The sequence below is a fragment of the Dromiciops gliroides genome, chromosome 4 (genome assembly GCF_019393635.1).
Source record: "Dromiciops gliroides isolate mDroGli1 chromosome 4, mDroGli1.pri, whole genome shotgun sequence".
In the NCBI taxonomy this organism is placed as follows: Eukaryota; Metazoa; Chordata; class Mammalia; order Microbiotheria; family Microbiotheriidae; genus Dromiciops; species Dromiciops gliroides.
This window is the reverse complement of record NC_057864.1, coordinates 13,144,467-13,171,936: the sequence shown is the minus strand read 5'-3', so window position 1 is coordinate 13,171,936 and position 27,470 is coordinate 13,144,467. Positions and strand designations below refer to the sequence as shown.

Genomic DNA, 27,470 nt, shown 5'->3' with positions numbered 1-27,470 from the left:
CAAGCAAATGTTATAAAGGTATTTTTCATTCCACATCTATAACCCATCATCTCCCTGTTGAGAGTCAGGAGGTATATTTTGTAATTGGTACTCTGAAGTCACACTTGCTCATGACATTGATTAAGGTTCTCAAGTCTTTCATTCTTAACATCATTGTAGACATGGGTGCCCAACCCAATCTCCTTTAAAGCAGATTTTCAGCTTTGGTAATACAGATATTCCCTGTGTGCCAGGAAATTTATACTTGGATCTCTGATAAGTAGAAGTCTTCAGGTAAGAATCCCAAACGTAATTCTATTCTGTATGGTTTTATAGCTCTTTTTCTTGTTCCAAATTTGATATGTGGCCAATTGTATAAAATACATATGATATTTCCCTTTTGAATCAAGCAATGTTCCCTCTTGAAGCTCATATGTAATATGAAGAATCATGTGTGATGTCACTCATTCCTTTTTTTCCCTTCCAGTAAATAGTGTGCAGTCCCTCAGTGCTCATGCAGTAAATAGCAGCTGTGTGGTTCTTTCCTGGATGGTAATACCTACAGACTATACTCTAATGTATTTTGTTATTGAATGGAAAAACCTTGATGAAGAGAATGGAATTAAATGGATTAGAGTGTCTTCTAATGTTAAGAAATATTATATCCATGGTGAGCTTGAAATATGTTTAAAGTACTAGAGGAATGTGAGTGCTATTATTACCAGTAATATTTGAGAAGTGTGTTGTTTTTCTTTGATGGAATGGGAACAATAGTGTATTCAGCATTGGGTGTGAGTTGGGAAATGTGGGAAGCTATTGCAAAATCTATCCCATAACTGACTAGGTCTGTTGCAATGCTTGCACAAATCCTTGACTTCTCAGAGCTTCATTTTCCTCATATGTAAAGTGAAAAAATAATAACCTCATTACCTACCTCCCAGGGCTGTTGCCATGACCTTACAATGGAGAAGACATAGGATGTACAGATTAGATCTCTTTAAGTCTTTGATCGACCCAGAAGGCAGATTCAGGAGCCATAGTTGGAGGGAGCAAAAAGATATATTTAAGCTTGATGTAAGGAAAAGCCTCATCAAGCTCTCTCAGGAAGGGATGGACTCTTTTCCATTGGAGAGCTTCAAGGCCATCACTTGCTGGGTTTATCATAGCAGGTATTCCTTTTCGGTATATAGATTGGAGCAGAAGGGCACTGAGGTCCTTCCCAACTTAAAAATGTAGTGATTCTTTGAAATCATATAACATACAAGTATGTCTCCTAAAGCTTTAGCTTAAAACTACACAAAGACTTTGGAGACATTATGTATTTTATATAGACACAGATACACACATCTATAATGTATATGTACATACAATATTATACATGTTATATTTTTATTATATACACATATAGCATGCCATAACTGGGTTTTTGATTCTGAGTTTATATATTCATATAATTCTAAATACTAATTAGAATAATTTCATTGAAAGTTTTCAGAGAGTAAATTTTATATTTTTATGGGGTTTTACTTATTTATATCAAATAGGCAAATGATGTGATAATCGCACAGATGAGGAGATCACAGACTCGGTGTTAAGAGGAACCCTAGTATTATTATCTATTATATGACTCTCACCTTACAGAAAGGAAAGCCCATACCTTGAGGTGGCCAGGTGGATAGAGCCCTGGACTGGAATTAGGAACTGGTTTCTAATCCATCCTTAGAAACTTACTAGCTATATGATCCTAGGAAAGTTAACCGAGATCTGCCTCAGTTTCCACATCTGTAAAAGAGAGAAAACAAAACTTATCTCATGAAGATATTGTCAGAATGGAAATATATACATAAAGTACTTTGAAAACCATAAAGCAGTATATTACATATTAACCACTATACTATTATTAAGCAACTTGATCAAGTTCACATGGGTAGTTATTGATAGAACTGGGATTCAAACCCAGGTCTTCTGTTGCCAAATCCATCACTCTTTTCACTCTAGCATCCTGTAGCAATGTCCCATTTTGAAAATGCCCAACCAGCATATTGAATAAGCTGACTTAGGAAATTATACTAAGATAGTAATAACAAGAAGAAGAAGAGGAAGAAGAGGAGGAGCAGCTAACATTCATATAGCACTTGTTATGTCCCAGGCATTGTGCTAAGCACTTTATGATTATTATCTTATTTGGTCCTCACAATACTATGAGGTAAATGCTATTATGATACCTACTGCAACATAGTGAATTTTAAAATGATGTGATTGTGGCATGGAATATTCACAGATAGGCAGTCAAAGGAGGGAATATAGATCCCTGTAAGATCACAGTTATTGAAGAATTGAAATATATACATCTAAAATTACAAACACTAACTAGCGTTCATGGTGCACTTTGAGGTTTGCAAAGCAATTTTCATTTATTATCTCTGTAATCATTGTAACAACTCTGGGACAGAGGTATTATTATCATCCCTATTTTATATATAAGGAAACTGAGGCAGACAGAGATGAGATGACTTGTTCAGGGTGACACAGCTTGTAAAAGTCTAATCTAGATTTAAACTCTAGTCTTCCTGATTCTAGGTCCTGCACTCTACCCACTATCCTACTGAATTTTATATTATAATAATAAGACATTTTCAAATGTATTTTTTAAAAAGTATCCATGTTTCTTTACTCCAACTGGATAGTCATTTTTCCTTTCCTTTTTTTGGTAGGGCTATGAGGGTTAAGTGACTTGCCCAGGGTCACACAGCTAGTAAGTGTCAAGAGTCTGAGGCCAGATTTGAACTCAGGTCCTCCTGAATCCAGGGCCAGTGCTTTATCCACTGTGCCACCTAGCTATCCTCCGGATAGTCATTTTTCAAAGGAGATTAATAATTATTCATTATATACTCTCCATAAGCTTATAAAAATGGCCACAGAATGGTTTTGTGTGTTTGAGGTATGAAGGCATTATGTTAACCCCTCTGACAAACAGGTAAGCTGGCATTGGTAAGAGTTGCCCAGCACGTGTAGCCATGGATGAACTATGACCTGAATCATTTGACAGATGTCTTCCACTGATGATATCAAAGATCCACTTTAATGCTTGAGCACTTGAATTCATCTATTTAATTAATGCCTGAAGCTTGCACTCTTAGGAGTACAATATGCTAGCAATGGGTCACTTTGTTTAAACACCTTTAAGACTTTCTACTCTGGGAACATCCCCTTAAATTTTGGGGATGACTCCAATTGTTAGGACATTCTCCCTTATATTAAGCCAAAATAGGTTTTCTTATACTTTTCAAACTGTAATCCACCCTACTTATTGCTCCCTTCTAGGACCAAGCAGAATCATTCTGATCCCTCTCAAATATTTGAAGAAAGTCATCATGTCCGACCCACCATGAGTATTCTCGGTGCTAAGCATTCCTAGTTCCTTTAGCCAAGAAATAGTAATCATATCTTAACATGGTTCAGGTGGCATGGAGAGAAGACTGGGGAATGGTTTGTTTGGCTTGAAATGAAGCCCTAGAAGATCAGGCTCAGCCATATATGTCTAAATAGAAAACTCATTCCCACTCCAAACATCAGTAACTTGGTTTTCTGCCATGTTGGACTGATTGCAGCCATAATTCCAGAGAGAACCTCTCCACTGTTATTGCCATCAACACTCAAAGACTAAAAGCGAGAGCTAGAGATGAGCCCTTCTAACAGTGAAGGAGTGCTAGGGTTTATAAGAATGTTCAGTTATACAAGTTTCTTGATTAGTTCAATACAAATGAATTTCTAAGCTCTGTTTTCTTTCCAGATCATTTCTTCCCTATTGAGAAATACCAGTTCAGCCTTTACCCAGTATTTCTAGAAGGAGTGGGAAAGCCTGTGCTGACTAATACCTTCACCAGAGGTAAATTCTGTACTTTTTTTTACTCTTACCAATTCTTCTAAAAAAAAGAATGAGATGATGGTGGTGATGGTGATGGTAGCTTTTATGTAGAGCTTTAAGGTTTACAAAACTCTTTGCTTATGCTATTTCATTTGGTCCTTCTAACAACCCTGTAGGATAACTGCTATTATTGTGCTCATTTTACATATGATGAGATGGAAGCTCACAGAGTTTAAGGGACTTTCTCTTGGTCATATGCCTAAGAAGTGTCTAAGGCAGGATTTGAATTCAAGTCCTCCTGACCACTCTTAAGTATGACTCTTTTTTTTCTTTTAGAAAAAAATATTTTTCATCCAGATAAGGGTTCTATGTCCTTCTTGGCCACATCATGGTGCCTCTTTCCAGGTCCATTGTAGTCTAAGCCAAGAGGGAGGTTCCTTGCCCCTGGTACATTGTAGAATGTGACTTTTTAAAAAGTTTTCATTTTGTTTTAATGTTTTTCTAAATAGACATTTTTATTTATAGTTTTGAGTTCCAAATTGTATCCCTCCTTTCTTCCCTTCCCTACCCTCTTCCTGAGGTGGTAAGCAATCAGACATGGGTTATACATGTGCAATTATATAAAACATTACCATGTTAGTCATTTTAAACAATAAAACTTGAAAAAAAAAGAAAGAAAGTGAAAAATAGCATGCTTCAGTCTAAGTTCAATATCAGTTCTTTGGAGGTGGATAGCATGCTTCATCATTAGTTCTTTGTTGAGAATAATCAAGTCATTCACACTTCCTCACCAAACAATACTGCTGTCTCTGTGCACAGCATTCTCCTGGTTCTGTTCACTTCACTATACATCAGTTCATACAAGTTTTTCCAGGCCTTTCTGAAATCATCCTGCTTGTCATTTCTTTATAGCACAATAATTTTCTATCACCATCATATACCACAGCTTGTTTAGCCATTGCCCAATTGATGGGCATTCCTTTAATTTCCAATTCTTAGCCACCACAAAAAGAGCTGCTAGAAATATTGTTGTACTGTAAGAAAATAATGAGCTTGCCAGTGCCCAAAGGTGCCAGCTGGGATTGATTTGGACTGATTGGATTGACTGAGAATTGACTGACTTTGTTGATTAAAGTACTTGAAGTTAACTTGATCAAAACCGAAACCACGTATGTCTGACTCCGAAGAGGGTGTGTTCTCAGAGACTGTGGACTTTGACCTCAACACAAGACCACCCTCAAGTCCAGTGAATCAATGGACTTGAATGCAACCAGCAAATTAGCTTGGAGCAGTGTGTAGGCACTGTCTCTCTTCCAGACCGGTAGGAAGCTTCTACTCTGACAGGCAGAGGAACTTCCTCTTTTTGGCCCGAGACTCGTAGGTGAAGGCAACTATTTTTCTCTTCTCTCTCCTGTAGATCCTAACTAGGATTTCCCATCTTTCTGACCCAGGTGTTCTCTTTTTACTAATACCTGGTATGCTTTAATAAATGCTTAATGCCCAAACTGGTGCTAAGGCTTCTAATTTATAAGGCTTCTAATTTATTTTCCCTACACTTGGGACAGGAGTAAGGTGACCACAAATTAGATTTTAAACATCACAGTACAAAGAGTTCTTTTTCTCTTTTGGGGGATGTCTTTGGGATATAAATCTAGTAGTGGCATTGCTGGATCAAAGGGTATGCATACTTCTATAGCCCTTTGGGCATAGTTCCAAATTGCTCTCTAGAAGTTGGACCTTTTCACAACTTCAGCAGTCCCAATTTTCCCACAACCCCTCCAACATCCAATATTTCCCTTTTGTGTTATTTTGCCTCACACTGATAGCTGTGAGGTTATACCTTAGAATTGTTTTAATTTGCATTTCCCTGATCAATAGTAATCTGTATAATTTTTTCATATGATTATGAATACCTTTATTTCTTTGTCTGAAAACTGCCTGTTCATATCTTTTGACCATTTAGAAATTGAGGAATGACTTGTATTTTTATAAATGTGACTCAGTTCTCTATATAATTGAGAAATGAGGCCTTTATCACAGCTACTTGTTTAAAAAATTCTTTCCCAGTTTTCTGCTTCCCTTGTAATCATGGTTACATTAGTTTTATTTGTACAAAACCTTTTTAATTTTATATTATCAAAATTATCTATTTTATATTTTGTTTTGCTCTCTATATCTTTTTTGGTCTTAAAATCTTCCTTTGCCCATAAATCTGACAGATACAGGATACCATACTCTCTTAATTTGCTTATGGTATCATCTTTTATGTGTAAATCATGTTATCTATATTGACCTTATTTTCCAATATAATCAGGGGTAAAGCAAGGGTGCCCATTATAACTTCTATTATTTAATAATATACTAGAGATGTTAGTTATATCAATAAGCTAAGAAAAAGAAATGAAAGGAATTAAAATAGATAATAAGGAAACAAAACTATCCCTCTTTGCAGATGATATGATGTTATACATAGAAAATCCTAGAGAATCAACTAAAAAGCTACTTGAAATTATCAACAACTTTAGCAAAGTTGTAGGATACAAAAGAAACCCACATTAATCATCAGCATTTCTATATATTACCAAAAAAATCCAGCAACAACAAATAGAAAAAGAAATTCCATTTAAAATAACTACGAACAATATAAAATACTTTGGAGTCTCCCTGCCAAGACAAACCGAAGAACTATATGACTAGAACTATAAAACACTTTTCACACAAATAAACTCAGATCCAAACAATTGGAAAAATATTAATTGCTCATTGGTAGTATGAGGCAATATAATAAAAATGACAATCCTACATAATTTAATTTATTTATTTAGTGCTGTAACAAACAATCAAAAATACTTTATAGATATAGAAAAAATTCATCTCGAAAAACAAAAGCTCAAGGCTATCACAGGAATTAATGAAAAAATATGAAAGAAGGTGATCTAGCAGTACCAGATCTCAAACTGTATTATAAAGTGGTAATTATTAAAACAATCTTGTACTGTCTAAGAAATAGAGAGGTGGATCAGTAGAACATAGAGGTCGAAATTACACTATAGTAAATTATATATTAATCTAGTATATGATAAACCCAAAGATCCAAGCTTTTGGAACAAAAACTCATTATTTGATAAAATAAACTTCTGGAAGAAGTGGAAAACAGTATGGTAGAAATGAGGTATAGAACAACATCTCACACTGTATACTACAATGTAACTTTCTTTATTTTATTTGTTTTTGTTTTTGGTGAGGCAATTGGGGTTAAGTGACTTGCCCAGAGTCACACAGCAGTAAGTTGTCAAGTGTCTGAGGCCGGATTTGAACTCAGGTCCTCCTGACTCCAGGGCCAGTGCTCTATCCACTGTGCCACCTAGCTGCCTCTTAGAATGTAACTTTCAATCCTTTTTTAGGTTGCATGGTAACAATGATGAAGAATCTGAAAGGCTAGCAAGGCAAAAGGAAACATTTATCTTAGCAGTACTTCAAAGATCTATGATTTCATTTGGTGTAGATACTTCCCTTCACCACCAGCTGCAGTCCCTCTATAACTTGGAAGTCAGTTAATCATTGAGCATTTATGAAATGCTTACCACATACCAGTGACTGTAATTATTACTGGGATGTAAAGAAAAAACCGAGCAGATAGTCTTCAATTAATCTATAAATCACCAAGTAGTTATTAGGTACCTACTGTGCTAGGGGCACTGGGGATACCAACAAAAAGTGAAAGAAAAGTCCCTACCCTCAGGGGTCTTATGAAATAGATAACACTTACTTATTAGTATAAGTATCAAACCTTTTGTTTCTCATTTATTTTGGCATTCATATTTTGAAAGTTGTAACGACATTGGGCTGAAATATGACAACCAATGGCTGCTGCCTTTTTGGTACAGACAATCATAGCCATTCCTTCAGGGTTCTGAACTATGTGAATTGAATTTCTTTTCAGAAGAGACCATGAAGCAGGAGAATGATCCAGGTCTCTATGTGATCATCCCTATAATTATTTTCTCTTCAGTCTTATTGCTTGGAACCCTGTTAATATCACATCAAAGGTATGGCACTGTAGGTGGGGCATTGTTCTCATCCATATTTTACTGAGAAGCTTCATAATGGCCCAGGGCTTTAACTACATCAATCTTATTTGACCCTCATGAAGATTCTGAGAGATCAGTTCTGCTACTCTGTCAGATGATTGTGTGTACAAAGGCCAGTGTTGCTCACTCCAAACTACATGAGCTCCATGGCTGGTCTGGTGGCCAAGCAGGCCTGAATGCCCTCCAGAGTTCCCAAGTTGTCATTGCTCCTTGTACTGGGTGGCTAGGACCTTGGAAAGCATCCTGCACATTCCAAACCTGAACTAAACCCCTGCTCTCCTGGAAACAGGTGGAGCTTGGCATTTGAAAGCTTCTTTTCATGCCATTGCCATGCTTTCCATGAAAGCATGTGCTGGAACAGATATAACCTTCCAGACCAATGCTTCAAGTGGAATTATTTTGAAAACTCACTTTTTAGGCCTTCATGAGATTTGCATGTTCTTCATTTACAGTAACTTGAATCCAGTGGCATGGGGAACTAAAGTGGGCTTCTTTCTATGATCACCCCAAAGTGAACATGTCATTTCAGAGTCGTGATATTTTTACCCCCAAGATCAGAGCAGGAGGCCCAGTAGTTTAGTTCCTGCTTTGGTTGTTCATATTTTTCCACATGCTTTTGTAGTTAGATCAAATCAATGGACTTTTAAATCTCTCTTTCAGAATGAAGAAGCTATTTTGGGAAGATGTTCCAAACCCAAAGAATTGTTCCTGGGCACAAGGAGTAAACTTTCACAAGGTCTCTTTTTCTGTCTTAATTTCAAAGCAAAAATTGTTCTTATTGGCTTCCATTCTCATTAATCCTCTAGTCTTTAAATTTCTAATTTTATTTGAAATTTCCCTTAATCCAAGATGATCCTATAGTAGGTCTTCAGATATAGGAATTTCAAGTAGGCAAGAAACCAATTTCTCTAGGTATTTTTAGCTGATGACATCTGACAAGACATCTCAATTCCATGTCACAGCAGGGAATCAATTAGACAGTAGAATGATGAGTCCTATATCTATTTCCTTCAATTTCTACAGTAGAAATTCTATGGAAATCTCTGTGAGCAAATGTTTGATCCTCTCACCATCATTATCTCCACAATTGTTTAAATCAGCTTAAATATCACTCAGGTGATCCTGCCCTTGGGAACAGCATCCAGAAATATAAAATCATTAGCATGATGTGAAGCATCCAATATACAGTCAATTAGTTATCATGAAAATAATTTGTATTTATTCATATAATATTTTCTTATAAAGTTAAAGATATTTATTCAAGTACCATTACTTTGCAGAATATCCCCATGGGACAGGTATGTTGATACATAGATACATACATACATAGACTGACAGGCATACAGGTAGACTGACAGATGATGGATAGAATGACAGGAAAGCAGATAGATTAGATAGATAGATAGACAGACAGGAGAGTAGTAATACCTGGAGTTGTGACTACATGATTTCAAAACATCTTGCTGTAAAAGCAAAAAAAAGTAATCATGTATTCATATGTTAGTGTGGAACACAGACTTCTGCACAACTGACTATTTCACTTACCATCCATATATATTCCAAAAGTACCACTCTTTTCATTTTACTGACCTGACCAAAAGTCTTCAGTGGCTCCAATTTAAATGTAGACTGAAGCTTAAACTCTTAGTCTGACACTCAAGGCCCTATCTATGTGACTTTGACCTTAGCTCTCCAGCATTATCTCCCAACACCCCCTAACAATAGCTCTCTACTCCAGTTGGGTTGGCTTGCTTACTGTTCCCTGCTCAAAGCATGCCTGTACCTGCCTGCTTCTCGTTCCCATTTCTGAAATTCTATTCCTATTCCTTTCCACCTCTCCAAATACTTAACATCCTTCAAAGCCCAGGAGAAGTCTCTACTTCTCCAAAAAGCTTTGTTCTCTTCAAGCTACTATGTCATTGTTCACCATTTCTTTTCTTTCTTCTCTTTCCTTCATTAGGCTGTTACACAATAACTTATTTGTCCTAAAAGCTGAAGAATGATCATAACTTTCTTGCCTTTGCTTCTCCATCATCATGCTCAAAATAGGGGTAATACTTTTATGAAAATCATTTAATTAATTACCCAAATGGGAAAGTCCAAATGCTGTTTTACCTAGTACTTTCTTAGAAGATAGAAGGTAAGCTCCTTGAGGGCAAGGACTGGGTTACTTTTTGTTTGTCTTTGTATCCTCAGTGCCTAGCACATAGTAATAATGATGGTGATGATAGTATTAGCAATTATAACAGCTGGCATTTTTACATATTAACATACATATTAACTCATTTGATCCTAGTAGAGACCAAAGAAGTGCTTATTGATTAATTAGATAATCCTCAAAATACATTCATTCAGTTGTGAAACTAAAATATGTACAATAGAAAAGAAAGTGGAATTATTCACTTATCCTTCCAGTCTCAAGTCTAAAGGGAAGTCTTGCTAATAGTTTTTAAAAAGCATATTACTCCTCAGGAGTACCTGAGTTCAAATCCGGCCTCAGACACTTACTAGCTGTGTGACCCTGGGCAAGTCACTTAACCCCAATTGCCTCACAAAAAAAAAAAGCATATTACTCCATAGTAATAACCTTCACACTTGTCTCATGAGAGGCCTAGTTTCTCATGGGAGATGTGCCACTCATTATCTCTCTTGTTTCTTGATCTCTGAGGAACACAGTGAGTAGGAATATAACAAATAATATTACAGAAATTATATGGAGAACAGACAAGTTATAATTTAATGTTGATGTGACAATATTTAGTCATTATAATTGTGGCAATGTTTAGTCCTTAAGTGCTCAGAGGGAGTGGTTATCAATTAGTTTTCAGGCTGATTTCTGCGATTCAATGAGTTTTACAAATATGAGTTTCTGTGGCGAGAATAGAAAAGGCAACAACAACAATAATAGCTAGCATTTATCTAGTGCTTAACATTTATTATTTCATTGAATCCTCACAACAACTCTGTGAGGAAGGTGCTATTATTTTTTTTCAGGGCAATGAGGGTTAAGTGACTTGCCCAGGGTCACACAGCTAGTGAGAATCAAGTATCTGAGGTTGGATTTAAACTCAGGTCCTCCTGAATCCAGGGCAGGTGTTTTATGCACTGGGACACCTAGTTGCCCCCAAACAATTTTTTTTGGTGGGGCACTGAGGGTTAAGTGACTTGTCCAGGGTCACACAGCTAGTAAATGTCAAGTGTCTGAGGCAAAATTTGAACTCAGGCCCTCCTGAATCCAGGGCTGGTGCTTTATCCACTTAGCCACCTAGCTGCCCCTGGAAGGTGCTATTATGATGCCCTTTATAAGTGATGAAATTTTGGCAGCAAGATCACATGGCCACTAAGTGTCTGAGTCTGAATTAGAAGTCAGATCTTTTGACTTTGAGTGAACAACTTCTCCACTGGACCACCTGGCTGCCAGACAGGAATTTCCTTCATCTCTTCATACTCTTCTAGGCATTATGGATTGATTAATCAGATAATGCTGAAATATACATTCATTCAGTTGTGAAATTAACATTTTATATGCTGGAAAAGAAAGCAAAATGCTTACCTCCTCATTTATTAATCTCCTACTATGTGTCAGGTGTCAGACAAATAAAAAAAATACAAAGTAGCCCCTGCTCTCAGGGAACATATTTTGTACAGAGAGAAACATTATGTATTCATATAAACAAATATGCAAAATTAATGAATTTTGATGAAGTCCTGGCAACTTTGGTGAGGGTGGTGGTGGGGAAGTAGGCAGGTAAAGAAAATGGCATGTGCAGAAAATCGCACTAGATTCAAGCATATGAAGGAAGGTAGGGACTCTTAAAAGGCAAAAATGAAGGGGGTGGGGGAAAAGAAAGAAAAACACCCCATAGAAAGACAGACAGACACAGATGCAGAGAGATATGGGTGGGATGGGAACCGAAGGGGTTAGAGACAGCAACAGAGAAAGACAGAGAAGGAGAACGGAAGAAAAAGAGAGAGGAGAGACAGAGAAAGAGATAGAGAGGGAGAGAGGGGAATAAAGAAAGAAGAGGGGAGGAGAGAGAGAGAGAGAGAGAGAGAGAGAGAGAGAGAGAGAGAGAGAGAGAGAGAGAGAGAGAAAGGAGGGTAAGAGGGAGAGAGAAGAGGTATGGGGGACATTGTGGAGCAAGTACCAAGCTAAGTTAAAAAACTAATGAAACACTAACTTCTATCTGTTTATTAAAAATATTATAATCTGATCAGGAATATCAATCATCTGCTTTTCTGATCTCTCAAACAGTAAAATTTGGTCACTTTGGGGAAAGGGCATATCACTTTATGTTCCTGAAAAGATTAATTGCCAACCAGATTGGCAATAATGGCCAAAAGCATTTGCTATTTAGGGCACTCCTTTCTGCAGGCACTTGTGAATCCATGTTGTAAGGACATGACCACAGCAAAATACAATCATTCATCTCCAAATGTATATCATTTTCATTCCAGTCAGTACTTTTATCCAAGTGCTATGTGCAAGGAATCCAAAATCTTAATAGCAACTGAACTCTTTCCCTCAAGGAGCTTTGTAGTCTACCAGGGAGGTCACCCCACCTGTACATAAATACATTTAGATGGAGGACAAGGGGGGGGAGAGAGAGAGAGAGAGAGAGAGAGAGAGAGAGAGGGAGGGAGGGAGAGGGAGAGGGAGAGGGAGTACACAGGAAGGACTTACTGGAGGGAATATCTCTTGAGTAGAGGCTGGAAGGAAGACAAAAATGTGGAGAGGTGGGACTGAGAAAGCAGTCTATTCCAGATATGGGAAAAGGCTTAGGCAAATGTAGTGAGGCAAGAGATGTAGTAGCCTAGCTGTGTGACAAGAGCACTGGACATAGAGTGAGGAGGATCTAAATTTAAATACTGTTCCAGTTACTTACTAATAGCATGACACTGGGCAAGTGTCTCTTTGAGCCCCATTTTCCTATCTATAAAATGAGAGGGTTGGACTAGCCTGCCCTTTTCACCCTAATTCTCCAAGTTTCACTTTTAAGGACAGGCTAGTCTAGTTGGTCTGGAAGAAAAAGTGAGTGACACCAATTCAGTTCAGCAAGCTAATGTGTCCATGCTTAGAATATGCCAGTCCCAATCCCCCCCACACACACACACAGGCAAAGACTAAACAAGCATTACTCCCTGATGTTGAGAAGCTTATATTTTCCTATTTAATGCCATTAATTGGCAATTGGGAGGAATAATTAAAGAAAGAAAAGCAGAGGGGACAGGATTTCAAGTGCTCATCTTGAGTGGTCATAGGTTATGTTTTTTTTTTGTTTTTTTTGTTTTTTTTTTTTTTAGTGAGGCAATTGGGGTCAAGTGACTTGCCCAGGGTCACACAGCCAGCAAGTGTCAAGTGTCTAAGGCCAGATCCGAACTCAGGCACTCCTGACTCCAGGGCCGGCGCTCCATCCACTGGGCCACCTAGCCGCCCCTGGTTATGTTTTTAATAATAGTTATTTGTATGGTTTATTTTAAGAAAATCCAACATGCAAAAATTCATTTAGGAAAATTTAGGGGCAGCTAGGTGGAGCAGTGGATAGAGCACCGGCCCTGGAGTCAGGAGGGCCTGAGTTAAAATCTGGCCTCAGACGCTTGATACTTACTAGCTGTGTGACCTTGGGCAAGTCGCTTAACCCTCATTGCCCAACCAAAAAAAAAAATTTAAAGACTCTTTAAGCCCTACATTAATTTATTAACCTCCTGCCTTCTCACGTTCTTCATGATACTTTTCAGCCCTTTTACTTTTTTCTAATGCTTTATTTTACTATTAGGATATAAGCTAGTCAAGGGAAGGTACTATTTCTATTTTATATTTGTAGTTCAGTGCTAGGTATATATTAAATCCACAGCAAATGCTTTTTAAGCATTTTACCTTCAATTCTTTTTTTCTTTTGCTACTCCTTTATTGCCCATTTCCTCCTCCTTTTTCCATTTATGGGTGTCTATCCTTCACATTTTTTTCCTTAGCATATTTATGTGAGTTGGCAGACTCAGTAGGGTATATAGTGTTTACACCACTTCTGTCCTTAGATGAGCTAAGAAGGCATTTAAATAAGTGGGACCTTCTTGCCTGCATCTAAATACTTTTCCCTTATAAAAGAGGGAACCTGGACCCTTCTAGAAACCTATTAGACCATATATCCCAGAAGCCATAAGTAATAAATAGGGTAAATATTTGAAAGCTTCAGGCTTTTGAAGTGATGACATTTCAGCAGCAAGATCACATGGCCAGTTCTAATCTGAGTGAATTTTTTTTTCTTTTCATTTTTCTTTTATTTTATCAGAGAGTGGACGTTCTTTGAAGTCTAATCTTGGCTACTACCAGCTGAACCCTTTGGGCCAGTTCCCCAGCCTTTCTTAAAAAACCTGTTAGAAGATGCTTGTTATTTTCATTCAGAAGAAGGGAAGCAGTTCTATATTTACAAATCATACATGTGCTTCATGGTTCAAAATTAAATGATCATGTAAGCACATGGGGGTTACAAAGTAAGATAGAAGCAGAAAATGTGGTCAAAGTTTGGTCAGGTTTTCTTTGCAAGAAGGAAAAAAACTTATTTTCTGCTAATTCAGACTTGGGTTTAACTGTGTGGATGTTATATTTGAATGACTGTCAATTAGGAAAGCATCACATGTCAGTGTTATTATCAAATATCTCTTAAATATTCTAGATGACATATCTGCATATGTCTAAATACCAGATGAAACTAGAAATTTCAGTTGCTCTCAAAGCAGTTTTGCTCTCTGAAATGTAACAAGAAAATGTGCTTGTAACTGTTCCAAAAAAAACCCTTATCTTAGTCTCGCAAAGAAAAATAGCCCATTTTAAAACAGGTTCTTTTAGACAAAGACAAGGTGGCTCTCAGGTTTTGTCTACACAAGAATATAGTTGAAACTGGGGTTTCTAGCATTCTTATAGAGTATATAACTTCGAGTTCAGAGTGAAAGCAGAAATTTGGGTGGACTCCAGTGAAAACTAATAGAATGTAAGCCCCCTGAGGGAAAGCACTATTTTTTTTTGTCTTTGAATCCCTGGAACCTCACACAGTGCTCAGTACTTAGTAGGAGTTTAATAAATGCTAGTTAAAATTCCAGTCAACAGCAAAATGTCTGTGTGACACAGCCTAGCCCCACTTATCCAAAGTGTAGCTTTTGTTTCAGGTTTAGTCTTTTTGTTTTGTACTATACTTCTTAAATTCTCATAACCCCCACTCTCCCTTTCCCCATAATAAGTAAAGAAATCAGTCCACAAACAGTGATTGGACATTAATTCTGTGCTGGATATTGTGAATCTATATTTTTTCCATTCAAGGGAAAGTGAACAGAGATCCAGGTGAAGTATGATACATTAGAACTGTCCAAGGTGGTACCTAGCCTTTTTTCCCCATCAAAGCTTCTGTTTAGTAAAATAAAATAATCACTGGATTGACAACCTTATAGAGATATGCATGCACACACACACACACACACACACACACTTAATCCCAATCAAGCAAAAACATGTGAACCCAAGTTTTTCTTTTGTAATTTAAATCATACCAATTCAACGACCATTTGTTAGCTACCTACTGTGTGCCAAGCACTGTGCTAAACTCTGGAGTACAAGGATAAAATAAGCTTCCTTGAAAAAGTTGACTTCTTTAGCTTCCTGCCAATAGACTCTTCTCTTTCACTGAACATCAACAGACTTCCTGGGGACACTCAAATTATGGACCACAGCAGTGGAGTAGAGCAGGGGCCTGAATTTAGAGTGATAGGACCTAGGTTCAAATTCCACCTGTCACTTAACAGCCATGTGAGCTTGCACAAGTCACGGTCTCTCTGGTCCTCAAGTTTAATGGAAGGGTTGAATTAGATGGTCTTGAAGGGCTGTTTTCCATTGGATCCTGGGACCAAGTGAAGCATGGACACTAAATACTCAGGGTACCAATGTAGAAACAAATGAAGAAATTATCCAGGGATAATGGGCTAAAACTATTTTTAAAGGCCTTGGGTCTACTTATTGAAATGTTATAAAATGCCGAAACCAAATGAATGACTAAATGATCAAATGGTTTAGTGTATAGGGCTCACATGTATATAGAATACTAATATACATTATTAAATTTCTTTTTTTCAAAAATCTGTTGTTAAGCACCTACTATGTAGCAGATATTGACCCAAAAGCTGGAGTCACTAATTCAAAAACAAATTAGATCCTGGCCTCCAGAGGCTTATACTCTATTATTTTTATGGGGAAAATGAAACGTCCTAAAAATTAAGTAAATGATGTTGGTATATTTAAAGATTGTTAGAGAATACTGGGTCTGGCCAATTAATTATTAGTTTAAAACTTTGGAAAGGCATGAAATAGTGTAATAAATCATTGGTACAATGTAGATGAGCTTGGAAGTATTGTATATGATGACAGGGATCAGCAAACAACTTAAGGGCTTCTATGAATAAATGATCTCTCTGCAAGAATGGAATATAAATACCACTTGAATGCTAATGGGGATGTATATTCCAGCCATTTTAGGGATATAATTCCTATCTGCATGCTAATCTTAAGACAATTTAATGCATGAAAGCAGAAATCTTAGGAAGAAGCTGACCAAACAACCCAGTGAGCAAATGAAGGCCCCGAATATTTCACAAACGATCACAGGAAGTGTCGGCCAGGAAGATGAGAAGCTTGATGATGGATTTCTCTCTGTGTATGTCATGTTTAAAGGGTGACAGAAAAAATGTGTTCACAGGGATGTTCTTAGCTTACCATAATCATATCTCTATAAGCAGAATCTATACACAGTGTACTCCATATATTTATATAATCTGTTTTAAAGCAGTAATTTCTTTGACTTAATAGTCAAATGGATTTAATAGACATATATACATACATATATACATGTGTATATATGTATATGATGTATCTGATATCACTTTAAGTAGTTCATCTATTGATCAATCAAACAGTTGAATGTAAATTCACAGGGAAAAATACATTGGAAAGTTGCCATTTCCATTGCTATAGTGTGTCATAGTGACATTGTATGTGTTTTCTAAGCCATATAAGCAACCTATGTTAATTTTTAAAAGTGTGTATGTATCCACAATGCTTTCTAGTTTTCACATACTCTTGAATCATATAGCAATTCCCAGTTGCCATCAAAATGAGTCTTTCATACAATTTTCTGATTTTCCACTTTTTTGGCAGGATTTCTGTTGTGATGTAATATCCATTTGATTTGCTGTGATAAACAAAATCCATTTGTTGTGCTTGATGTCTTGTGTTTTATTTGTCTTCATTCCACATGCCACATAGTATGTATTTGTAAATTAAGTTTTTCATAAGAAAATCAGTAATTGCTTATTTATACATCTATGCTCTATCTCACCAATATCATATTTGCTGAAAACCATGTTAATTTTCTGTTTGTACAGTATGCTGGGTTATCCAACTTGAGCTAGCCCAATCCAACTCAATCCAACCCAACCCAACCCAATCCAATTCAGTAAGCATTTATTAAGTTCCTTTTATGTGTGAGATATTATGCTAAGTGTTGGGCCTACAAAGACAAAGTTAGTGGTTTCTCATGGGATAGATTAAGTCTTATACATACTTTTCTTTACCATTTCTTTTCCCTCCCTTCTTGTAAAATTGTTATTTCCCATTGTTAATCTGCATTGGCCCTAGGTCATTTTGGAAAATTGTTAGTTTTATGATTCATACAATTAGTTTTGAGGATAATCCAATACATTCTAATAAATCCTGGTAATTCTATACAAGAGACAACATTTCCATGTTATCTGTTTCTGGTATGTCCTACCCTCACAACTGTCCATGATCGATTTGAAATCCCCCTCTTTTTCTTCTTCATTGATCCTTATATCTATCCATCTTAAAGAAGGATTTAGTATGCAAGAAAATTCCAAAATCATTGATGACCATAAAAAAATGTATCTTTTCTTTAGCCTGAAACTTTTGAGCACCTTTTTATCAAGTGCACAAGAGCAGTCGCATTTGGTCCTTTTCTTCTGGAGCCTGAGACAGTTTCAGAAGCTCTCACTGTGGAAAGACCATGGAAAAGTGGAGAGGAGAATATGCTACCAGATCTTGGACTCTCCTTTTGTGACCCAGAGCCTGAGGAGGATTCTGCTGGTTCTGGTGACCACATCACCAGCAACAATCTCGCCAAGAGTGGTGGCAACAAGCCAGTCTGTGAGCAGAGCAAACAATCTGTGAAATATGCTATACTTATGAATAACCCTAAGATGAATACAGTAGATAACCAGCAAAAGAGTCTAAACAGCTCCTTCGGCAGATGTTTATCAATAAAAAATTCCCTGTTAAAAGGGTCTTTTTCCAGTAGTTCATGGGAGATAGAGACCCAGGCCATTTTGATATTATCAGATCAACATCCAAACACTAGACCATCCCATTTCCCATTCTCCGATGGTTTTTCTGAACTCTCAGATCAAGACAAAAACTTCCCTGAAGAGAACAGTGCCCAGAGGCCTGTGTATTATTTAGGGATTACTTCAACAACCAAGAAGGAAAATGACATTTTTTGACCGAAACCTCAGGCGTAATGTGTCCCCTTCCTGCCCACAGCTTATTCAACAGATGTAGGAGTGCTTCAGGACAGTTGTTCAGGCTTAAGTCCCTTTGGAGAAACAAACCTTAACTTGGGAGCCTCTGTTAGAAGACATTTGTTTCTTACATGCCACAATTTCAGACCTGTTCTGCCAAAACACAGAAGATAACAGAAAAATATAATATGTGACCTAACCGTGTAAACATCATTATACTTGAGCCCAACCTGCTCGGAAATGTTGGTTTCACCAGATCAGTGACCTTATCATTGTGGAGATGGACATTTACCTGTATGGACCCCAAGTCATGCTACTCTTTGGCATTTTGTAGGATTGTTGCCCATGTTCTCCAATGCGCTTCCTTAGAGGATCTCATCAACATGCTAGAGGAGTCCTCTTGGTCTGTTTAGATTGCAGCAGCACCAGTGCAACCCTCTTTGCTTGCTTGATTGGTCCACCTCATTTTCTAAATATGCATTTCCTGCATGAATTTATTTATGTGCCTTCTTGCATGCAGATAGATTCTGCAGCATACTCACACTCGATCCCACCATTGCTTTTTGGGTCACCTACAACTTTGCCACTTTAGAGATTGTAATGTTCCCAGATTTGACGATAAATGTGTAATAAATTTCAAGATCTTTTGAGAAGAGGAAGAAAGAAAAACTCAAGGGTTTCTATACTTGAAAGTATTCACCTACTAAATTAAAAGTCCGAAGTGGAAGGCACTAAACAAAAAGTACAATAGAGTGAAAAAGGACTCTGGAATCAGAGGACCTAGGTTCAAATCCTCTAGTACAGTAGAATGATACTACTTACTAGAATGACACTATTGGAAAACACTTTTTGATAGTTCCACAAAATTTCCCCTCCCCCACCACATTTAGACCTTCCTTGTCCTACCTAGGGAAGCAAGCACTGGCTTTGGAGTCTGAGGATCTAGGTTGACTAAATCTGGTTACCTGTGTAACCACAAACAAGTTATTTAACCTCCCCAGGCCTTAGGTTTTCCCAATGGAGAACAAGAGGGCCTGAAGTCCCTTGTAACTCTTAATCTATGATCTTATGATTCTATGTACAGAATGCTTTGGCAAAGGAATCAATGCATAATCATTTCCAGCTTGCTGTTTTAAACTGTATGCTATTTTCTAGAGTTGCAGACATTGCTTGAGTACTGAACACAGCAGACTTAGGTTTGCATTGCTTATTCATCGCAAAAACTTGAACAAGTCACTTAATGTTTTTCATCTTTTCCATGAATATTATGTAGTGGAGAGAGCATGGATGGAAGTCATGAGTCTGTGCTCCAGACTTGACTAAGTCATCAACTCCTTATGTGTTTTTGGTCAAGTCTGCAAAATGAAGGAATCAAATGAATGATCTTTAAGGACTTTTCCAGTTCCCAGAATGATCCTTTGTATTCTAACCAAAAGTTAATTAGGTTAGATAATTTCAAGCTGTGAAATATGAAGACTTGAGAGATCATCTAAGGCTGACCCCCATTTTTACAGAAGAGGACACTGAGGCCCAGAGAGATGAAGTGATCTGTCTGAGGCCACTTAGCCAACAAATAGCCCAGATTTCTTTTTCTACCATCAGAAAATGTTTCTTGATTGCCCATTTGAATATGGTACAGTACCAGAGGCTGCATGAAAAATCATTTCATGGGCATGGTTCTAGGAATCATGTTAATCGATGATATAAAGAAAAACTTGGAATCTATGACATGGCATGTAAAATCAAGAAATAAACATACCAAGATGGACAGAAAATGGCTCATTTGAAGAAAGCTATTGACTGATTAATTGGGAAGCCTTTGGGCTCCTCTGAAATCTTTTCACCTGTCTCTATACCCTGCCAAATTTTCTTCTTTGTCTCCAAGAGGAAGAGGGTTCTGGCAATAGATGTAGTTTTGTATCATGAGAAACCAAGGCAGGGTCTTGCACAAGGTAGAACAGTGTGAGTAGGGCACCATTTCCTAGGAATGCTTAGCTAGAGGTAATGGCAAGGCTCCTGGAGCTCAACGACTACCCCCACAATCATGATATTTGACCAATTAGTCAGAAAACAAATATTTATTGATTGTGTGCTATGTGCCAGACACTTGATGCTCAGATATCTGGCAGGTACAAAGGAAAGACTTCTGCACCCAGAGTCAGAGGATTTTTGCTTAGATCCCTTCTCTTCCACTAATTGCCTGTGTGGCTTTAGCCAAGTTATTTTCCCTCCATGGTCTTTAGTTTCTTTATCTGTAAAATTTGGGGTTTAGACAGGTTGATGTCTCAAGCTCCTTTTTAGCCTTAAATCTATGGTGTTTGGGACTGTTTCTCAATATAGCAATTGTCGGGAACATGGATGAGGATTTCCCAGACTCCATTGACTATTGTTACTGTCTACAAGAGTAAGATGCCCACATTAATCCACTGGCAACATAAAATGCATCTGGTGCTCATGGTGGAGTGGTTTTATGGCATCAGCTACAGGAAGAGACATCAAAAAAGATTGTGTGCTATTATTTTTCTCTTTTCAAAAGGCATGTATCCCTTGTATGAGAGTTTCCATTAATCGATCATCATTCAATTCAAAATATATGTTTTGAATAGAGCTATGTAATCAAGAATATGAAAGAAATATAGGAGATAGGATGGTTTCTCCCACAACCTTTTAATGATGGATCACTCAATTGTGTTCAGCCTTTTAAAATATCTAGTCAGAATTTGGAACCAAAACTCCCCTAAAGGAGTGTCACAATTCACAAGCTCTGGATATGTTAACAGCTGAGACATTATGGAATAGTCCCTCCTTCTTTAGCCCTACAGCCATGTGAATTTATATTTGAATAAGGCATGCCATGTTTATCTTCATGCTGAAAGCAAAGGAAAACTCTCCTGCTGGTCCAATAAAACTATTTCCACAAATGGGTAAAAGGGTGAATTCAACAATCAAGGTGCTGTTTGGTCTTTGTGTTCTCCATGATCCCTGATCTACTGTTGGAAGTGAGAGGATCTGGGCTCAAATTGCAGGTATTGTGTTGTTTCCAGTGCTCTATGGTGCCTCTAGGCCCTCTCTGGTGGGCTCACACTCACTGGAGGCCTGGGCTGGAGAAGCACTCATTGGATATTTTGCAGAAGGAAAGCTTGTTTAGGTATGGAAAGAACTAGATGTCCTATGAGGTCACCACTATTCCCCAAATTCTATTATTCTGTCACATACATACATACATTACATATGGAAAAACACTATAATTAAGGATAAATAAGGCCACAGCCACTTTCTCTGGTGGATGCTTCCAGGGCAGTGGCCATGACTTATGAGACTGTGGAGTCCAACTTCTCTCACATGGCCATAGCCAGGAGACCTTTTTGTGATATCCCCAGAATAGCCCTGGTACTAGTTGTTCCTCCTCACTGCCAGGCTGGGTGGGAGGCTTTTCTGAGACTTACAACCATTTGGGGGTGATTCGTCATTGGATGATTAGTCCCTGAGAATGGAAGAGGAGGGCTCTCTGGAGTCAAAGAAATCTGAGAGGACCTTCTCTAGGGAGATCCTACATTGCTCCATTTCAAAGAAGTGATAGTTTAACAAGTCAGCAAGCATTTATTAAATGCCTAACCTGTGATAGAGTTTGTGTTAAGAGCTAGAGATATAAAAAAGGGGTGACAAAGTTCTTATTCTCAAGGAGCCCACAATCTAGTGACTGAGCCATCATGCAAATGACTACATACAACCAAGCTATATAAAGTGCACGTTGGAGACAAACAACAGAGGCAAGGAACACACATTAACAAGGATGAGGGAAGGCTTTTTTAAAAAAAGAAGGTAGGACTTTCGTTAAGGTTTGCAGGACACCAGAGAACCCAGAAGGTAGAGATGAAGAGGGAGAGTTCTCAGCATGGTGGATGGCCAGAGAAGATGCCCTAGGAAACAAGATGGAGTACCTTGTTCCAATAACAGCAAGAGGGTCATTCACTGCTTCAAAGAGTACATGGAAGGGAATAAGATATAAGAATGAAAAAGAAGGAGAGGCAGGTTGGGAAGGGTTTTAAAAGACAGAGTTTTAGATCAGATCTTTGAGGTGATAAGGAGGCACTGAAATTTACTAAATAAGGTAGTGGCCAGGTCAGACCTGAACTTTAGGAAGATAAGTTTGACAATTGCATAGTGGATGGACTGAAATGGGAGAGATGGATTAGAAAGACTATCAATCTGCACAAAACTAACGATCTGCACAAAAGTCCCACTTCTATGTGTCATTTCCAATATTTACCAGATCTTTATTGTGCTGGCTGTGTATCACACACAGTGTTAGATATGGAGTATCCAAAGGGAAGAAGTCCATGCCTCTACGGAGCTTATTTACTTTCTACTGGGTGGGATATGACAGATAAATTGAAGGTGGGTTGCTTGGTCTTCATTCCAAAGAGGACCATGAAGTCAGGAGGTGATGTCATGACTTGCACTGAATTGAATTTAAGTGAGGCAGGGCTGTGCAAAGTCACTAGCCTTTCTGCCGTGGGAGAGAAAGTGGTGGTTCTTAGGCATTCCTCAGTAAAGAATTACACTCTTGCATACAGTCCAATTAGAATTATTTGGTGCTAGAGAAAGTGACTCAGTGGTAAGTCAAAGACTTCAATCCTGGGGAAGAGGATTCAGAAACATTCTCCTCCCAGAACAGAAGAAAGGCAAAAGCTTTTACAGGGGATAGATGGGGTGTCCACTTGAAAATGGGAATGTTCCCTTTGGGGGAAACTTGGAGGCTTGTCATATTCCTGAGAATTGAGGGGGATTTTAAAAAACAATGATGCTCCTGACCTTGTCAATTATCTCTGTCTCCTAGCTCTGGTCAGGTAGTAGCCATGCCTAATTGACTTTATTGCTATAGAATGTTATCTCCCCTTAATTATTGTGTCTCTGTCCTGATATCTAGTTGGTCAATCTAAACTTTAATAGTCCCTTGATTCCTCCATATGTCTGTCTTGTAATCTGGTAATTTTTTGTTTTTCTTCTCACAGGAGAAACTTCTTCTGATTTAACCTAAGCTCTAGTCACTTAGTCTCTCCTCCAGAGTCCAGTGATGAGACATACATCAGGAGTGGGGTTAAGTGGAAGCATTTATGACTGGGAGGATCTGGAAAGGTTCTGGGTATGGAGGGACACTTGAACTAAGGCTTGAAGGAAGTTCAGGAATGTGAGAGGCAGAGGTGAGGAAGGAATGGATTATATTCATGGGGGTTGGAAGGGTATGACATCCTAATGAAGCCAAGTTCACAAAAGCAAGTTCAACCAAAACCAAGAAAACACCAAAAAAGAGTACTAGTCATTCAATTAGTTGCCAAATCCTGATGCTTTTAAGTTTAGAATTTTATTTCCCGCTAATTATATGTAAAAACAATTTTACATCAATTTTTAAAACTTTGTGTTCCAAATTCTCTTCCTTCCTCCCTTCCCCCTCCCCCACCAAGAACACAAGCAATTCAATATAAGTTATACATGTATAGTCATACAAAACATTTCAGGTTGTGAAAGAAAACAGACAAAAAACCTTAAGAAAAAGAAACTAAAAAATAAGCTTCAATCTGTATTCAGACACCATCAGTTCTTTATTTGGAGATGGATTCCGTTTTTCATAAATTCTTTACAGTTGTCTTGGATCATTACATTGCTGAAAATAGCCAAGTCATTCACAGCTGATCATCTTACAATATTGTCATTACTTTGTATATAGTATATTTTACTTTACATCAGCTCATGTAAATCTTTCCAGGTTTTTCTGAGAGCATCCTACTCATCATTTCTTACAGAACAATAGTGTTCCATCATAATCCCATCCCACAATTTCTTCAGCCATTCCTCAATTGATGGGTATCTCCTCAATTTTGAATTCTTTGCACCAGAAAAGGGCTGCCATAAATAACTTTTGTACATATAGGTCATTTAACTCTTTGTTTTTCATCTCTTTTTGGATACTGACATAGTAGTGATATCACTAGGTCAAAGAGTATGCAAGGTTTTATAGCCCTTTGGTTATAGTTCCAAATTGCTCTGTAAAATGTTTGACTCAGTTTTACAACTCCACCAATGGTGCAGTATGTCTCATTTTCCCCATATCCCCTACAATATTTGGCATTTTTTTCTGCTTTCCTATTATCCAATCCAATAGGTATGAGGTAGTGCCCAGAATTGTTCTGACTTACATCTTTCTAATCGATAGTGAGTTAGAACATTTTTTTCATATGGCTATTCATAGCTTTCATTATTTCATATGAAAACTTTTCTTATCTTTTAATCATTTATTAACTGGGGAATGGCTCTTATTTTACTAAATTTGACTCAGTTCTCTATGTGTTTGAGAAATGAGGACTTTTATCAGACAAACATGCTTAAAATTTTTTTTTTACAGTTGCTATTGCCTAACTGAATTTCCCTCCATGCTACTCCCTCGTCATGTCATTTATTCTATTCTCTATCTCTCTTCACCCTTTCCCTCCCCAAAGATGTTTTGCTTCTGACTGAACTCTCCCCTAATCTGTCCTCCCTTCTATCACCTCCCCCCCACTTTATGCCCTTCCCCTCTCCTTTCCTTCAGGGTAAGATAGCTTACTATATCCAGTTGAATGTGTATGTTATTCCTCTATGAGCCAATCTGATGTGAGTAAGGTTCACTCACTCCAGAGCCACCTCCTCCAATTTCACTTCCACGGTATAAGCTTTTTCTTGCTTCTTTTATGTGAGATACTTTACCCCATTCCACCTCTCCCTTTTCCTTTCTCTAGTGCATTCCTCTCTCACCTCTTAGTTTTATTTTTAAAGATATCATTCCTTCATATTCAACTCACACCTGTGTCCTCTGTCTAAAAATACTCCATCCACCTGCCCTAATAATGAGAAAATTCTTATGAGTTATAAGTATCATCTTCCCATGTTGGAATGTAAGCAGTTTAACCTACTAATATCCCTTATGATTTATTTTTCCTATTTAATTTTCAAATTGTATTGAAAATTGTATTTGAAAATTGAATTTTCTATTCAGCTCAGGTCTTTTCATCAAGAATGCCTAAAAGTCCTCTCATTGAATTCCTATTTTTCCCCTGAAAAATTATACTCAGTTTTTCTAGGTAGGTTGTTCTTGGTTGTAGTCCCAGCTCCTTTGCCCTCCAGATTATCAGATTCTAAGCCCTCTGATTCTTTAATGTAGAAGCTGCTAAATCTTATGTTATCCTTATTGTGGCTCCACAATACTTGGGTTGTTTCTTTCTGGCTGCTTGCAATGTTTTCCCTTGACCTGGGACCTCTGGAATTTGGCTATAATATTCCTTGGAGTTTTCATTTTAGGATCTCTTTCAGGAGATGTTCAGTAGGTTCTTTCAATTTCTATTTTAATTTCTGGGTCTAGAATATCAGGACAATTTTCCCTGACAATTTCTTGGAAGATGATGTCTAGGCTCTTTTTTTGATCATGGATTTCAGGTGGTCCAATAATTTTCTTTTTTTCCTATTCCTTTTTTTAGTCCAATAACTTTCAAGTTTCTCTTCTGGATCTATTTTCCAAGTCAATTGTTTTTCCAACTAGATATTTCATATTGCCATTGTTTTTTTTTTAATTTGTTTTGTTTTGTTTTTTCATTCTTTTGGTTTTGCTTTATTGTCTCTTGATTTCTCACAAAAGTCATTAGCTTCCATTTGCTCAATCCTAACTTTTAAGGAGTTATTTTCTTCAGAGAGCTTTCATACCTACTTTTCCATTTGGTCTAGTCTCTTGTTTAAGGTGTTTTTTCTTCAGTATTTTTGTGTCTCCTTTACCAAGCTGTTGACTTTTTTCATGATTTTTCTTGCATCACTCTCATTTTCTTTCCATTTTTTCCTCTGCCTCTCTTACTTTATTTCAAAGTCCTTATGAGCACTTCTATGGCCTGAGACCAATTCATATTTTTTTGAAGCTTTGCATGTAGGAGCTTTGACTTTGTTATCTTCTTCTGAGGATGTATTTTGATTTTCCTTGTCACCATAGAAACTTTCTAGGATCAGCATTTTTTTTGTTTGCTGATTTCCCAGCCTATTTCTTGACTTTTAACTCTTATTAAAGTGGGGAACTGCTTCCAGGGTGGAGGGTACACTGTCCCAAGCTTCAGGGGGTTTGTGCAACAGTTTTCAGAGAAACTTCTGGGAATTTGTAAGTTTTTAGTTCTTCCAAGGTCGTATGATTTAAGGAGAGGTATGTTTACAATAGTAAACATATTCTTGGCCTGTGCTCTGGTCTGCAAGCAACACAGGCCTGCTTTTCTGCTCTGGAACTATGAATAGAGTCCAATTCAACTGTGGCTGCAAGCTCTTGTGTCCTTGTACTTCCCCCCTCACCCCCCACCAAGCTGAGACCTCCACCCAAGGCTGTGACCTGCATCTAAGTATGGGTAAAACAATAGAGCCCTGTCTCAGTGCTAGCAAAGAGATCCCTGTAATCTCCTTTTGTCCAATTGTTCAACCCCCTTTCTGTCTGTGGGCTTAGTTCCAGAAGCAGTTGCTGCTGCTGCTATTGATTCAGAGGCTCTTGAGGTCTGCTACTATTTTGCTGGGATTGTGGCTGTGCTGGGGTTGGGTCTATGCTGGTATGGCCTGTGCTCAGCTGTGTTCCAGTCTCACCTGGGTACAACAAATCTTTCCTGCTAACCTTCTAAGTTGTCTTTGGCTGGAAAATTATTTCACCCTATCTTTTTGTGGGTTCTGTTGCTCCAAAAATTGTCCTATGGCATTATTTGAAGGTATTTGGAGGGGTTTTGGGGAGAGATCAGGAAAGTCACTGCCTTTTCTCCACCATCTTGGCTCCCCAAATTCTTTTGATTCTACTTAGACAACATCTCCCATAGATCATAGGCAACCTGATGTGACAGTGGGTCAGTTACTAGACTTGGATTGAAGAAGACAAATTCAAATCGAGTCTCAGACACTTATTAGTTGTG

The 27,470-nt window shown here is 37.8% G+C and overlaps 1 protein-coding gene across 1 annotated transcript in view; it reads left to right on the top strand.

Moving 5' to 3' along the window:
• Window positions 1–20,288, top strand: part of LEPR (leptin receptor) — a 97,763-nt gene extending 77,475 nt beyond the window's left edge. The window contains 9 exon segments of the mRNA XM_044005126.1: window positions 467–649; window positions 3,773–3,868; window positions 7,791–7,896; window positions 8,599–8,674; window positions 17,896–18,487; window positions 18,490–18,542; window positions 18,544–18,622; window positions 18,625–18,692; window positions 18,694–20,288. Coding sequence (XP_043861061.1) covers window positions 467–649; window positions 3,773–3,868; window positions 7,791–7,896; window positions 8,599–8,674; window positions 17,896–18,487; window positions 18,490–18,542; window positions 18,544–18,622; window positions 18,625–18,692; window positions 18,694–18,720 — 1,280 coding nt within the window. The 3' untranslated portion in view covers window positions 18,721–20,288.
• The last annotated feature ends 7,182 nt before the right edge of the window (window positions 20,289–27,470 follow it).